Raw genomic sequence first — 15,703 nt, 5'->3', positions numbered from 1 at the left:
ATCCAAATCCAGTCAAAGTCCAGTGTAGCCAACATCAGCGCATTGGTGCCCATTTTTCCTTCCCTGCATGTTTATGGGTGCTGTGTGCAGACTTCTGCTTACACTAACGAAAGATAATATAAGACCATTTTGTACTGACTTGGCAAGATGGCATGTAACATGGTTGTGACAAACACCCAATCCCAAGCAAATAGAAGGCCTTTGAATAGCAAACTTTCTGAAAACATCACAGTTAGTGTAAATTTTTCATGACCTATGCATAATTGTTGACTCAAACATTCACATTTAATCATAAACAGAACACGAATGTGTTAAAAGAATAATGCAACTTTAAAAGTGGTCTGTTAACATAAGAATCGACACTGTTCATTCTCATATGTTGACAATACCAACTTCTCCCCCTCAGGTATTCAATAGAGAGAGTCTACCGATCTCGAAAGATATACGGGGCCCACCCGAAAGAGTTGACTGAGTGTGCTTTTGATATTGTCACCAACACAGCCAGCTGCCAGGTACCTGAAGCTGAAGTGCTCCATGCTGTGTGTGAGATTATCAATGAGATTCCTGCCTTGCAGGTATGTGTATGTCCTAACTTTACAGGTGGGGTTGATTTTCAGGCAGATCTTGGGATTCGCGCCACATTTTATGTCTACCCACCCAGTTATAATGACTGGCTCACAGTTACAAACAGGAACTTGCAATGTATGCAAGTGAGTTAATTACTATTGGTTGATATTAGAGCTAGTATATATTAGCCCTTTGAAGCCTGTTCAACATTAGATATCTCCGTGATGCTCAAAGTCAATAGGGGTCAGAAGTGGGTTAATAGGCTTTCCATCTACCCTCCATCGCATCAGACCATTATTGCCACACATGTTGCCTGTTGATGCCTCCTAAACAATCCGTAATGTACATGTACACCGCAAGTTCATTGTAGCTCTACAGCTTCTTCATGTTTCAATTGTAGCATGTCTATTGGTAAATATCAGGTATATGTATGTGCGCTCACCGGTTTTAATTAAGTGCTTTTTGCCCCTTCCATTTCAGTGTCGGTGCTATGTCATCAAACTGAATCACACCAAAATTCTGAAAGGAATATTTAAACATTGCGGAATCCCTGAGGAGAAGCACAGAGAAGTGTACGACATCATAAAAGATGTGAAAAATGAGAAACTGACCACAGTGCAGATCAAGACAAGACTTTGCAGTCTTCTTTCTCTCTCTGTTGAAGCTGTAAGTGTTCAGTACTGGCTGCTTGTCTAACTGCAGTGAAGGTTTAGCCCATATGTACCCTAGACCCAAGATTCTAGATTATGAATGTACATGCTAGCTAGTCTGTGCTTGTGGAACTCACGGATGCAACATGAATAATTAAAATGAATGATTAACTAAATGTCTTCAGGGGCCTAACGTGCCGCGTCTTGGAAACTTTCTGCCAGTTGCTTGGCTGAAACTCCGTGTTCTTATGTACTTATTTCCAAGCAGCCAATCAGATAAAGAACAGCCCTTGTTTCAGACTCCCTAACTTGCTGTAAATAATGCCAATGTAGCAATCAGATATAACCTGCACGTTGCCAGCCTTCAGGCTGTACTGGCTCAAATGTGATACATTTTACCACCTGTAGTCATGAATATTCATTTTCAACTTTGAGTTTAGTACTGAAAAGAAGCATATTGCCATATGTGACTTAAGAAACTCTGTGATCCCCAGTGAATTTTATACAGAAATGGCAAGTGCTGTGTGTGAAGCCAACATCATGCAGATGTGGTGACTAGTCCAGCCACAAACTCTTCTAAGACCTCTACAAATCACAGTGTGATAGGGATTTTAGATCTTGTTAGATTTATCAGTCATACAATGCTAAATGCACACATCATTCTCAATCTTTTTTCTATAATTCAGGTGGATAATTTGTACAAGTATATCCAATTTGAAGGCTCCTACAGCGAAGTCTCCCAGTTTCTAAAAAACCTTACAAGACGCAAAGGACCAAATAATACGAATGATATCAAGACAGGTCTTCATGAGTTGGAAGCGATCATCTCACACGCACAAATACTAGGAATTAGGTTACAGGTAAGTTCCATGAAGTGGCAGAGTATACTTCTGTGCATTTGTGTAAACAACATCAAAAGTCAGCCAATCTCTGGTGCATTTCTATAAAGTATTGGGACCTATAGAGTAGAGATTCAAGGATTACGCCTTTTTGCTTTCTGTGGTGAAGTGGGTATAGTAACTTTTGTACAGAGAGTTTGTGAGCTGGCCATATCACGTTGAATGATAGAGTGTCATACGTGATAAGATTTACATTCTTGTCGTGTTAATTTGGTAAATTCTGGATTAGATTGGAACTCACAATGTACGACACCATGTCGCCTAGCGAGGATGCCACAGTCAAATCATTCAGCTAAATCCCAATCTTTTAAAGAGTGGTTCAATGTATATAGTCAGAAATGTTAGGAAATGGACCTATCACTAGTAGTGTGAGATTGCTTTAGGTTGCTGATTGTATGGAATCTACAGTATGCAATAGTCAAATGTTTTGGAACCGGTATTAGGGTTTCCATTCATACTCTGGCAGATCAACAGTAAGTTTTCAATGTTGGCAGGGGGATGACCGATATTTTTTTCTTTTCCAGAGATATGGTTCCAGAATTCCTCATCATGAAGTAACATGTTATTAATTAATGAACTATTCATCAAACAATAACATGGTGACATGCTTTTTCTGCGCTCAGTGCAACCTCTGTTTAATGCTTGTGAACTTGAAAGGGAACCAGCTCAAATTTCAGTCAGTTTTCTGTGAGAATCTGTTACCTCACAAAAAGTGTGTGAATAAATGCCAAATGATTTTTTCCAAATTATTTCAGATGGAAGTCTGCTTGGGGCTTGTGCTAAATGTAGAAATCTACTCAGGCAGTATGTTTCGTTTCTCTGCTGATGTTAATCACAAAAAGAGGAAAAAGGTCACAGATGTGTTGGCCATAGGAGGCAGATATGATGATCTAGTGAGTATACATGAACATGTAGGTTATCTTGTGTCAGAGTATAATTGCTCTTTTTTCGGATAATCTAGATAACAAACTTCCAAAATTTAAAAAAATAGATTTAGTTACACATTTATTTATTCTAAGCGTAGATACTCATGCAAATAACATTTTACATCAAACTGAAATTGACAGAGTTGTATGGAATTATTCTATCCTGATTTAAGGTAGTATGCACCTCGAAAGTGAAAGACTTAAACTTTTGCTCTAACTTTCCTCAAGGAATCTCTCAATCATTCTCTTTCAAAATCAAGAATAAAAACCGGGGTTCACCGTGCAAATTTTGGTACTAGAGAAACAAATTACCCAAGATTTACCGATATTAGAAATTCAAAATGGCCGCCATCCCTGTGTTAACTCTATGAAGAAAAATATAAAGTTTCGAATTTCGAAAACTAAGCCTGTGAAAAGTTTTCTTTCATCGAGAGCTTTAAAATGAAACCCCACATGTGGTATATCAGAGGAGAAGTGTAAAAGTTTGAGAGTCCGAATGTCTGTCCCCGGGGTGCGTTCTACCTAATTCTATTCTTGTAGTCGTATAAGATTTGCTGCATATCTAGCAATGTCTCCTATTTTAGAAATGTTTCTTCCAGCAAAGTGCATTTTTTCCCTTCAAAACATTTTGTTTATTTGAAGCGACTTAAACCAAGCAAACGTTTTGAACTCTGAATCCAACATTTTACTCGTGTACAGATATCCGATTTGAGAGTGAATTTTACGAGCGCAACTGTAAGTCCACCCAGTTTACGTGCTGTTGGTGTCAGCATAGCCTATGACAAGCTTGTTTCTGCTGTTTTGGATGACCATGAAAATGTAAGTATGTTCCTCATAAGGTAGAATACACCTTGAGGGACAGCTGTTTGGACTCTCAAAATTTTACAATTCTTTTCTAATCTACCACTTGTGGGAGCTCATTTTAAAGCTCATGGAGTAAGAAAAATTTTCACTGTCATTACTTTTCAAAAATCAAAAATTTTATTTTCCCCATAGAGTTAACATAGTAATGGTGGGCATTTTGAATTTCAAATATCGGTAAATGTTAGGTAATTTGTTTTTCCAGTACTAAACTTCACGGTGACCCCTGATTTTTATTCTCGATTTGGTAAAAGAATGGTTGAAAGTTTCATTGAGGAAAGTTTGAGCAAAAGTTTAAGTCTTTCACTTTTGAGGCGCGTACTACCATAATTCCACAAAAATGGAAATATAAATTTTATGGCAAGTTACAAAATGTAAGTAGGCACCAGATGGGCCTTCCCTGAGACCAAAATAAAAAATTAGCAATAACCTCAGTCACAGGGGGTATGCATAATGTATGCTGGTTCAATTCAAACATGAGATGCCAAGGCAAGTGCTATTTAAAGTTAATTGTACCCAAATTGATCAATCTGACTTCGCCAAAGGCACTATTTCAAAAGTGAATGCTGCTTTTAAATAACTTCCGAGTTTTAATTATTTAATTTTTTGTTAAATCCCAGCTATTCAAATAACCAATGTTTCAGCATCCACCTCCTATGCTTGTAAATAGGCTTGCATTAGCACTGATGTATCACTAGTTTACTACAGCTGGCATGAGTTGTTATCAAATCAGAATGATACATTGATAAACTTGACTCTCTGATGCATTATAATTCATTTTTTAGATTCATTTGTTTACAGAAACAAACACTTCAATGCATGTAGCAATGGGTGAGAATTCTCCATAATGTTCCATGTGCTGGAATGAATCGGGCTCCCTTAGGTAAAGGATGATATTGCACATTGCCTTGAGTGCCACTGGAACACATTCCAGGGAACTGATCCACTCTCAAGAGATCACATTTTGACTTTCAGAAAGCATGTAGTCTGTGTAACTGAAAAAAAAATGACATTTTTGTCGCCACTGAGTATTTAGCAAAGCTTTTATGTTTGTATTACGTTGGTAGACTTCAAGTGTTGTAGATGCTTTGGTGTGTGCCGTTGGCAGCAAACCTCTGTTGAAGGACAGAATCAAGGTGGTGAGAGATTTATGGGCTGCTGGTGTGAGAGCTGATATGATCTATGATAGCAACCTGGTAAGAACACCATACTCTTTGTTTAACGCTCTGTCAGTTTCATCAATCTTTCTCTTTATGAAGCCTGGTGAGAAAAGGAAGACAGAATCTTTGATGGGCAGATGATCTATAACATACTATTATATTGATTTTCCTGCTGTCATCCTTGGTTTATGAACAAATTTATGAGAAAAAGTTCACTGTTGTATTTCTGCCTCAGTCCAAGTACGCTGTGACCTGAATTCCCAACAGGGAATCTCATCTTCAAATGTATGGCTACCAGTACTTGTATTTTACCTTGGTCAGAAGGATTTCGCTCTCTTTTGTGTGTTATACCAGTCCCCTAGTCTGTGTTCCTTTGAATTTCAGCTGCAGTATATACATGTACGTGACGCCCCTTTCTGCTTCTGTTGTTTTTTACATGAAATGGAGTTTTAAGAGATATTCCAAACATTCAGAATGCAGCAGTCAAACTACTGTCACTTTTCTTTGAACCATTTTGCTCCTTTCACTGGAGTTCCATATGCAATCTAGTCTAGTCACATCACACAAGTGAACCCCCAACAACGCTTTACATATTTGCTGTCAGCAATTCCACACACTCGAGGGGCCTTAGACTAGCATATTCTGTACCATACAAAATTGTATTTAACACATGCTACTAGTCTAGAGAACCAATGAATTGTGAATGAAGCAGGACAGTGTATGAACCTTTTCACAGCTTAGCACACCGTAGGTAAAGCCTCATTGCTTTCAAAGGATAGCTTTGACATGTTTGTACAAGAAAATAGGCAGAAATGGTCATGCAATTACTGTGAAACACTTTGCATCAGCAGCTGCATGCTTTTTTAGTTATTTTAGATTGTCATTGCAATCAGCAGGTTTTTTAATTTAGCTAAAGAGACATTGTAGCCATGATAAATATAGTAGGGAAAAGTTTAAATTAGTGGAATCTTAAATTAGCAAATTTAAACACTTAGCTAAATTAGCTAAAAAAGGATGTTAAGTAAAAAGACCTTTTTTTACAATACTGTGTGACTACAATTCTACAATGTCTGGCATTTGATTTTACCAGACTGTTGACATCTCTTTGATAAAAAAAGAATTTACTCCTTGTGCTGATTGTCTCACAGTCTTTGACAACTGGTTTTCAACTCATTGATTTCCATCCTCTGACGCATTTCATTTGCTATTCATCTGTCTTAACGGAACTCTATTGTTTTTTTGCTAAATACAGTCACTTGAAGAGATTCAGGACTACTGGAAAGAAGAGAATATTCCCTATTTGGTGATGCTGAAAGAGACAGACAACACCTTCAAGGTAGGAAACCATTTGAAATCATTTGAATGCAAAAAATATGACTTGACAACCATAAAATCAATAACAAACACAGTAGATATCCTGTCATACAAATAATAAAACTGTGAAAGACTGTCTTCATATCGTTTATTGATTGATGAGTGAATTCTTGGAAATATGCCCTTTCTCAGCTTGTATTATGCATCACTCACTGATGTGTTTTCTAAAAGGTACATGTTCACAAAAAAATACACAGATATCAAATATCATTGAATTGTGTTGGGTAGCTTGTTTTCTGTCTTTTGGGTTGGACAGATGTCATTATATGTTATGCATGTGTACCATCTAATACTGGATTTCTAAACAAATGTATTTACTTTTGCAAAGTGTATTTCTTGGTGTTGTTCGGGTATGCATGTTAAGTGACATTGTAATGTGCCTTATCTGGATCCAGCCCATTGATTAGCCAAAGTCTGAATTTGTTTCCTGAACTACAAGACTTGGGCCCTGAACAGTGGAATAATAAATAATACTGAAAACAAGTATTTGATTTGCTATGGCATGAGAAAACTATCAGCTGCCAAGGTCTGTAGACGCACTGATTGTGACATTTCGAGAGGTGAACAAACGAAGGCCCCAGTAAATTTTGATCTTATACACTTGAACAGCTTGATGAAGCTATCAATGAAAAGTTTGTCTAGACAATGATAGGCCTATAGCGATACAACACTGTCCCTCAGTGGATAGATAGAACATTGCTACTGTAGTGAGCGGTCAGTGCATCAGTGGTGTGTGAGTTGTAGACTTAGCATGAGAATTTGCAACTCTCAGCCACATGTTATAGAACATTCATACTTTCGAAATAGCAACTGTTACTTTATCACATTTTATCATATTGTAATAAGGTTTCAAACAGCGTGCTGAGTTCACTATTGAGCATAAACAATCACCTCACTCAGCTCAGTAAATAGTTCCCGCCAAAAATGCTGATTTCCCACCTAAGAGGACTTATATACACTATCAAATACCCTCGCTTGCCAAATAATCACCTCACTCAGCTCAGTAAATAGTTCCCGCCAAAAATGCTAATTTCCCCCTGGGAGGTCTTACATGTACTAGTATATCCACCACCATATATATGTACTGTACCCTCGCTTGCTGTTTATGACCTCTCAATAACTTACTGTCATCACAGATGTTCAACAGCCTAAATCACACACTATCTAGTACGTTCTTGCGAACAGACCTGTACTCTAGGTAACATTTACAGCCAGTGTATGGCTCTGACTGTTCCAAAATGGGACACAGGATTGTCTCCAAGGCTGTTGTCAATCATTATTTCATACTCACCTCATTACATGTGTAAATCTAAATTCCCTAAAGTGACATCTCTTGATAGTAGTGATGTTACCTGTTTTGTCAATTTCAGGATATATTTGGAATAGATTCTCAATCTAAATATAGCAATATGTGCATAGACATATATTCAATTCGACAGCTTTCAAAATTCATCAAGTTCAATATTACAAATGACATACGAAGTCAAACCAATAGTATCCTTGTATTAACCACAGAATTAGTCATTTCATCCCTGTAAATTCAAACAGAAATCAGTACATTTTTTTTACTAAAAATAATACATGTATGATGCATATGAATTTCAGTGTTGCACCATAATAACAATAATTCAATCAATGTTTTAAAGGTATACAGTCACCTGTAATCTAAATATGCCCATATATGGTCAAAGGGGCGTTCCTTGGTATTCAAAATGCCCATGTGAGGGCGCTGTTTTTAAAAAGCGGCCACCCACTTAAAATCTGTGATTGGTTAGATTTTCTCTTTCCATGGTATTCCTGTGGCAAAATTAGAACAGGTGACAGTATACCTTTAATGAAAATAACAATTTTAACCGTAAAAAGAGCTCTTCTTTGCCAAATCTAATTACCTTTTCATACTGAGTCACACACAAAAAGGTTATGAATTGCCCTGTCAAGAGAATAGTTTAAAACAAACTTTGTGTGATATGGTCCACTGCAGCCTTTAACTTGAAAATAAAATCTAATAGTCAGTGTGTCTCCCTTGACAACTGAACAGATTACCTTGAAGTCATTTGAAAAAGACAAGATAATTGAGAAGAAATCAGTTGCTGAACTGGTGGATCACATACAGAAGAATCCAGCGCCAAAAGTGTAAGTATATTGTCCACCTGATTCATTGGATTCAGTGAATCAGTGCTTGCTAATCCTGAATGCATGTTCTAAGATCAGTAATGTGATGCAACTGTTGTAAGTCATATGTAATGGCATAGATAATGCCAATTGAAACTAACAAGTACCTGAAACGTAAGTCTCTGCTGGATGCTCCCTAAGCACTTTTGGTCAACAAGTTTATTCTAGCCAATATTCTACGTCATCTTGTGTTTTTTGCTAACACAGTGCAACCAACAGATGCCTGTACCAAAATATAATTGTAATGTAAAACGCATTTGCGCACTATTGTGGAATTCTGAGAGCGTTTAATTTTTTGATCAAAAGATACCTACCCAGAGCTTTTGTCATGAAGGATAGAAATATGAATCCAATACAAATACAAACTGAGCCCCGATTCCCGGAAAGGCTGGTAAATCAATATTGTGCATTGTTAGCCTTGAAAAACTTTTTCATTTCATTAATAGACTGCAAAGAATATCTTAGAACAGTATCATTGACATCAACAAATTACGAAGAGATAAATTTCATGGTTATGGGAAATGCATCAGCTATCAGTGTATAACAACAGGCACAATACATTATATGGATACAGTGTATTGAAATATGAAATAATAATTAATGAGAGTCCAATAACAGCATGGTCTCACAATGTACATCTACTTCAACAGAGATGCTGCTGAGGGCAGTCAAGTGTATGGCGGTAGACAGAGTGCCTACGCTGGTCAGTACAACTTACCAGAATCCAATAGCAGTTCTCAGTATGGAACGAACACACTCCCAGATTTCAAAGTGTCATTCATGACGCAGGACAAAATTGCAAACAACGTCAAGAGGAGACAAGAAGGACAGGTAAAGATGGCTGATCTGATTTGAATTCTCTACCTTCCACAAGCTCTGTCTAATGTGAGATAGTCGTCAACTTAGTGCCCATAACTATGTTTGGTTATTTTTGGAATAGTTAAGTTACATTAAGGTTCCAAGACAAGAAATTGACCATTTTAAACTAACAATTCTCTAGTGTTTAATGAGCTCAGAACCCCCCTAAATTGTATATTTTCGGAAAGCCTAGATATAGGGGAACATTTTGGTTACCATAGTGTCACCATTGTTTACATAACTATCATGTGACAGGTAATTTGCATAACCTTTCAAAAAACGGTTTTCCCTATGTTTTGTTTCAATGCTTTGAGATATGTGGCTGAAATTCATGTGAGTGCAAGCTATCCTACAGGTCTTCAAAAGTGTGTCTCAGAATTTTTCTAAACCTTCTCAAACATTTTTTATGCCAGAAAAACTTCCAGAGCAGTGAATTTTACCATAGTTGATTTCTTTAAAATTGTGCTCCAAAAAAACTAAGCAAGATATAAAAAATCTGAGGCACACTTTGAAAGAGCATTGTGACAGCTTGCATTCCAGCAAGTTTGAGTCAGATATTTTGAAGTATTGAGACAAAACATAGGGAAAACCGACTTTTGAAAGGTTATGCAAAATATCTTGTCACGTGATAGTTATGTAAACAATGGTGACACTGTGGTTACCAAAATGTTCCCATATATGTAGGCTTTCAGAAAATATATACTTTACGGGGGTTCTGAGTTTTATAACCGTTAGAGAATTGTTAGATTAAAAAGATCACATTTCTTGTCTTGGAACCTTAAATGTTATGGACAACATTTCACTTGAAGTGGAACATTTTCGGTATCTTTGGTAGAAAAAGGGGTGTTTCAAGTTAACAAGAGTAGAAATAATGTGTGCCTATGTCAGTCATCAGTGTTTGCATTGGAGGCTGTAACAGATTCCTTGAAGAATTTTTCTAGTGGACCAACTGCCCTGCCATGATATGGTGTAGTAGCATGGTATATTATAGGTTTGTTGTACTTACATGGTGATAGCAAGTTGGCAAGGTAAATTTGTTTCGGGATCAATATTGACATGTAGATGCCCATACTGAGAGGAGAGAGTTGGGGGGGGGTTGCCTAATAGCATTTGACAAATGTTCCCCTGAAATAACTGACAGTATTTTCATCTTCCAGATGATGTCAACCATAACGCCGATATTACAACAACTCTCACCAAGAATCAGTGTTGAAGTGCTTGGGGTGAGTGTAACGTAGGATGTATCTTGTGAAATGTGCACTTGTTTAATAGCTCAGACATATATCTATGAAAATGCGCTTAGTAGATGAGGCCATCCAACAATTCTCCTCGAAATGTGCACTCAGACATTGTTTGATAAAGCCTTATTCAACTTCACACATTTCTAAACAATTTGAGACTTTCAACTTTATCTGATAATCCAGCATAGTAGCTCCAGATGTTTTCATTTACAAAGTCACTGGCAATGCCATAACTGTAAATTAATAGCAATAATGTATCCCCACCTGGACCAAAACGGACTCAAGCCAACTTTGCGCTCTATTACATACCCAGCTTTTCCTCATATACATTATGTTGTGCAAAGTTTGCTTTTGTACATTATGGGAAGGGGTACATTATTGCTTATAAATGAAGTTTGTGTAGTTTCCTTTGCATATGTATTTGGCAGAAATGTAAAAGAAGCTGTTTTGATACATGTACATTCAAAGTTATGCTTAGTCCTTACAGAAAACGAATGTATGTTTGTCACTTTTCAGTTCTGTTATCCTGAAAGACTTTTTGCTTCAACACCTGTGACTACACTCAATCACCCTTAACTCACTGTAAATGAGTCCAAACATTCCTGTTTCAAAACTGTGTGGAAATGACACGGTAGACACTTTGTTGAGGAAGTTCATTAGAGAACCTTTGTTTTGATATTCACTGAAATGACAGTGACACTCATGACAGAGAATGGAAGCACTTTACATAAAATGGAAGATTATTCTTTCTCTTGATAGAAGTAACAGTGTGATTTATAGAAAAGCGAGATCTGATGAATTTCATGCATCGGGTGCTCCATAGATTTTTTATGGAGTTTCTACTCCTTTTTCAGTAATCATTGATGATTATAGATAACAAGATAGGCATGTAAAGCAGAATGTACCATTTCTTTCAGATGGATTTGCCATTGAACATCCTGCAGCAGATAGCTGCAACCCTCAAGGTAGGTGTGCTGTAATGTGAAAAGCTACCCATACAAATAACATACCATAAAGATAGATTTTGTATGATGATGAAAATGTGTACAAAAAATGACCTTTTTGTAAGCGTAGTGGGTAGATAAACCAAGCTAGGGGTCAGTAAACACACTGTTGTCCCATTTGCTTGTGTTTTCATACCTTTTCTAAATTTCATATCGAGTTTCATCTGGAACTCAGAAAGGAATTCTGAACTGTGTTTCTTGGTCAATGTTTCAAATTTCTGCAAGGCATTCAAAAGCCATTCCTGTTTTACCCAATAAGGAATGAATTTGTTGAATAATGCCACAATATGAGTCATTGATTTTTATGGCAATGGAATCATATGAAAGCTTTGAAAACAGCACGCAAGTTGCATACAGTATGAGGCTTCTGCTCTGTGACAGCTTGTTCTTGAACTGTTATGGTTCAGTGCCATGTTACCATTTTGAACATTGTAAGTGATTCTTGTTAGAGAACAGCGTGTAACATTCAAGATTAAGTTCAAGGGTAAATTTCAGAGCTGTTTGAGACAGCTCACAACTTTGACTCCGATTTTCCTCTGTGAAGATCTGAAACTACCTTTGAAAACAATAGGATTGGAACAAAACATTTTGGTAAAAGAGTTAATATATTTTAGTTCTCTTTTACAACCCTGTGTCATGAATTTGGTTCGTAGAATTTGATAGGAATGATGTTGTAATTTCCAGTCAAAGGCTTGTGCACCATTCTGAAAGACATTAAAGGTAGTATGTACCTTGTAAGTAAAAGGCTTACACTTTTGCTCAAACTTTCCTCAGTGCAACTTTCAACCATTCTGTTACCAAATCAATGATAAAAATCAGGTGTTACTGTGCAAAATTTGGTACCAGAAAAACAAATTACCTAACATTTACCGTTATTTGAAATTCAAAATGGCCGTCATTTCTGTGTGAACTCTATGGGGTAAAAGAAAATGTTCAATTTTCTAAAAACTAAGAAGGTAAAAAAAATTTTAACTCCAAGACCTTGAACCTGTTCACCCCCCATTCCCTGTAAACAGGTCCATACTCACCATTGATGACAATGGGTTTCGGCCAAACCATGGTGGTGAGAAGGTTAAAATGAGCCCCAATAAGGGGTAGATCAGAAAAGAATTGTAAAATTCTGAATATTTGTCCTTGAGGGCATACTGTATTTTATTCGATTTCTTTCAGTTTAATGATGAAGATGACGATGATGATGAGTATGAAATGAATGTGACTGCCCTGACAGAAAAGTACACCAAGTTCAGGAAACACTTGCCCAAGGTCTGCAATTTACTGAGAGAACTTAAAATTACAAAAAAGTAAGTCTTCCTTTTCAAATATTGCATGGGTTGCCATACTCCTGACAAAATTATAATGGCAGCTCATATATGTACATGTATGGTAGTAATTTTTTTTGTGAGACCTACATGATTTTAACATTTTCTGTCTATTGTAGTTTTAGTTAATCTGAAAGCAAAGATATAAATATGCTGTTTGCAACAGTGTTAATTTTTTGGAGAGAGGGTATGTACATGATACTGAAAGCATTTGGTACACACTTTTATCATAACTGAAGTAAGTAGTGCATGCACCCACATTCAGGTTTCTTTCTGAAGCTTATAAAACCTTTATCGCATGCCTCGATGTGAGTGCAAATCAGTGCATTGATTTGAATAGGAACATCTGGGGAGTTAGCGGGCCAGCGAATGGTGTACTGACCGGTTTCCATGGTTACCCGGTCACGTGAAGCCCTTCGACGTTTTCGACGTCAAAGTAGACGCTTAACGCTAGATGTACAATATCCATGCGCACCCTGTTATTTTGACTTTCGTTAAAATCTGTTTGATACTGGTTGATAATAGTAAAATTGTTTGAAAATGCCCTGCATGTAACTAAATGTCATATAGCATGAACTGTAAAGAGGCATGTAATAAAAATATTATTGCCTGAATACATGGGTTTATGTGCCCTCGCAGCAGGAGACAATTTGCCCTCCTGGCGTCGGGCAAATTGTCACCTGCTCTCAGGCACATAAACCCATGTATTCAGGCAATAATATATACAGTTGTTGTTTTATTAAATATTTTTAACTTCACATGTTGGTTTTGTTAATGCAGCCAGTAGATTCTAATTATAAAGCAAACATTCGCGAAGTGATGATAATTGTTATGGAAGAATAACAATGGAAATTTAGATAAGCAATTGAATTGTCATTTGCAAAATTGTTGATTTTGTTGGTGCCAAGAGATGCAGAAAGTGAAGAGAGTCAGAAGTATTGAGACAGTGTATCAAATTGTAGACAATATGGAACATCCACTTTGCAGTCATGAAAGTATCTGAGAGGAAAATGATATATACTTACACCATGTTTTGTTTTGTTTTATCCCAACACCAAACTACAGGATACCAGTTGTGATTTTATATTCCACCAAGGACGATGGATGCCAACTTTTGTTTTAACCTGTTCACCCCACAACAATGTCAACAGGTCTCCAAGCTCACCGTTGAAAATAAAAGGTTTAGGCCAAACCATTTTGAGGGAAGGGGGTGTTATAGAGCAAATATGTAATCAAGTGATACATTGCAATAACATGGGGTTTCTCAGTACAAGATCATATTAGGCGGCATTATATTTGACATCATTGTGAAATGAATCAAGAGAGTGGACAGCATAGTTTTATGATGTTGTCTGTTCTAGATACCAGTTACTGATCCAGTGTTGTGAAAATAAAATTTTATCATTCAGTCACTTCTGTTTTAATACACGAATATAACAGAGAATATTCTGGCCATGGCAAACACCTGCAAACATACGTTTTTGCTCTGTTACAATATCTATATCTCGCATCTGCTAGTTTAGTTGTTGTATTTTAGTAATTCTTGTCTTTAAAAATCTTTGCTGTCACTGCAGTTTCTGAGATGATACAATTCACTTTTCACTCTGAAAACTTACGATGAAGTTTACATCAGTTCTTGCAGAAGTTTTCTGCAAGTTTTTTCAAGAGCAATCACCCAATCTTTCTGATTTTCATTCAGCATTTTTCTGTTCAGCCATTGTAATGCCTGTACTTATGAGAGAGGACAGTATTTTTGTCTTGTGTTTCCTGCTAAATAATGAAAAATTTGTTTGTGCAACTTAAAAAAATATTTTTTTACAAGTATTTTCAGTTTTGTCTGTTGTTTAACGCATACTGCCATGTCCATTTTGTTAGCATTACATGTTATCCTCTTGCATATACATAGATTATTTTATACTCTGAGTGTCTCCTTTGTAGAGAAGTCAATACATTTTACATGATTAATGATCTCCATGGAAGAGAACCTACACATAGTGAAAGGAATTCACGCCCTTTTAATTTCATTTCAAAAGTGGATTCACATGTTCGGAATTTTAATACAAAAATCCATATGATGCAGGAGGCTATCCATTATAATTATGGTAATGTGGTATACATTAATGACATCCCAGTGTGTCTCTTTTTGTGTGGGCGACTAGCATTTTATTCATATTAAATGTGGCTTTTGAAGATCTGGATTTGTATTTGACCAAAACAAAATTGATTTCTGTGCAGGGGGTTAACAATGATGATTTGTTTGAGTGTATAAGATGAAAACCATTGAGAGGAATGGTGTCGCAGATGGTGAATTATTAAGTGTGGCATTGACAGCTCAGTTAATTTTTGATTATCAAGATGGGTATCATCATTAAGCCTAGCAAGCAGGTGATAAAGTAAATGACCAGTGGTGTGTTATTTCCTGAGTCTTTTTTAATTTTTTTAAAACTCGTTTTACATAAACCTACTAGTGATTTAATCCTTATAACTTGGCTTTGCTTTGGACCAGCATATGCTCAGAATTGATTTTATTTACATGAACAGCTCGTGATAAAGCTATCGGTATCTCAGACTTGTGTACAAAGCTTTACTTTTATTGAAGACTATATTTTTAAGAATGTCAATGAAAAAATAGAAAAAAAATGAATAAAACATACAAGATCAGTACCAAAAAA

The 15,703-nt window shown here is 36.5% G+C and overlaps 1 protein-coding gene across 1 annotated transcript in view; it reads left to right on the top strand.

The window, feature by feature from the left end:
- Positions 1 to 15,703, top strand: part of LOC139149700 (eIF-2-alpha kinase GCN2-like) — a 37,925-nt gene extending 22,222 nt beyond the window's left edge. The window contains exons 26-38 of the mRNA XM_070721572.1: positions 407 to 575; positions 1,048 to 1,233; positions 1,904 to 2,077; positions 2,872 to 3,009; positions 3,742 to 3,861; positions 4,971 to 5,099; positions 6,316 to 6,399; positions 8,476 to 8,570; positions 9,260 to 9,440; positions 10,625 to 10,690; positions 11,626 to 11,673; positions 12,883 to 13,013; positions 14,097 to 15,703. Coding sequence (XP_070577673.1) covers positions 407 to 575; positions 1,048 to 1,233; positions 1,904 to 2,077; positions 2,872 to 3,009; positions 3,742 to 3,861; positions 4,971 to 5,099; positions 6,316 to 6,399; positions 8,476 to 8,570; positions 9,260 to 9,440; positions 10,625 to 10,690; positions 11,626 to 11,673; positions 12,883 to 13,013; positions 14,097 to 14,154 — 1,579 coding nt within the window. The 3' untranslated portion in view covers positions 14,155 to 15,703. The remainder of the gene's footprint in view (positions 1 to 406; positions 576 to 1,047; positions 1,234 to 1,903; positions 2,078 to 2,871; positions 3,010 to 3,741; positions 3,862 to 4,970; positions 5,100 to 6,315; positions 6,400 to 8,475; positions 8,571 to 9,259; positions 9,441 to 10,624; positions 10,691 to 11,625; positions 11,674 to 12,882; positions 13,014 to 14,096) is intronic.

This window comes from Ptychodera flava, chromosome 14 (assembly GCF_041260155.1).
Source record: "Ptychodera flava strain L36383 chromosome 14, AS_Pfla_20210202, whole genome shotgun sequence".
Taxonomy (NCBI): Eukaryota; Metazoa; Hemichordata; class Enteropneusta; family Ptychoderidae; genus Ptychodera; species Ptychodera flava.
Note: the sequence above shows the minus strand (reverse complement) of the source record. Positions and strands in the feature narration are given on the sequence as shown.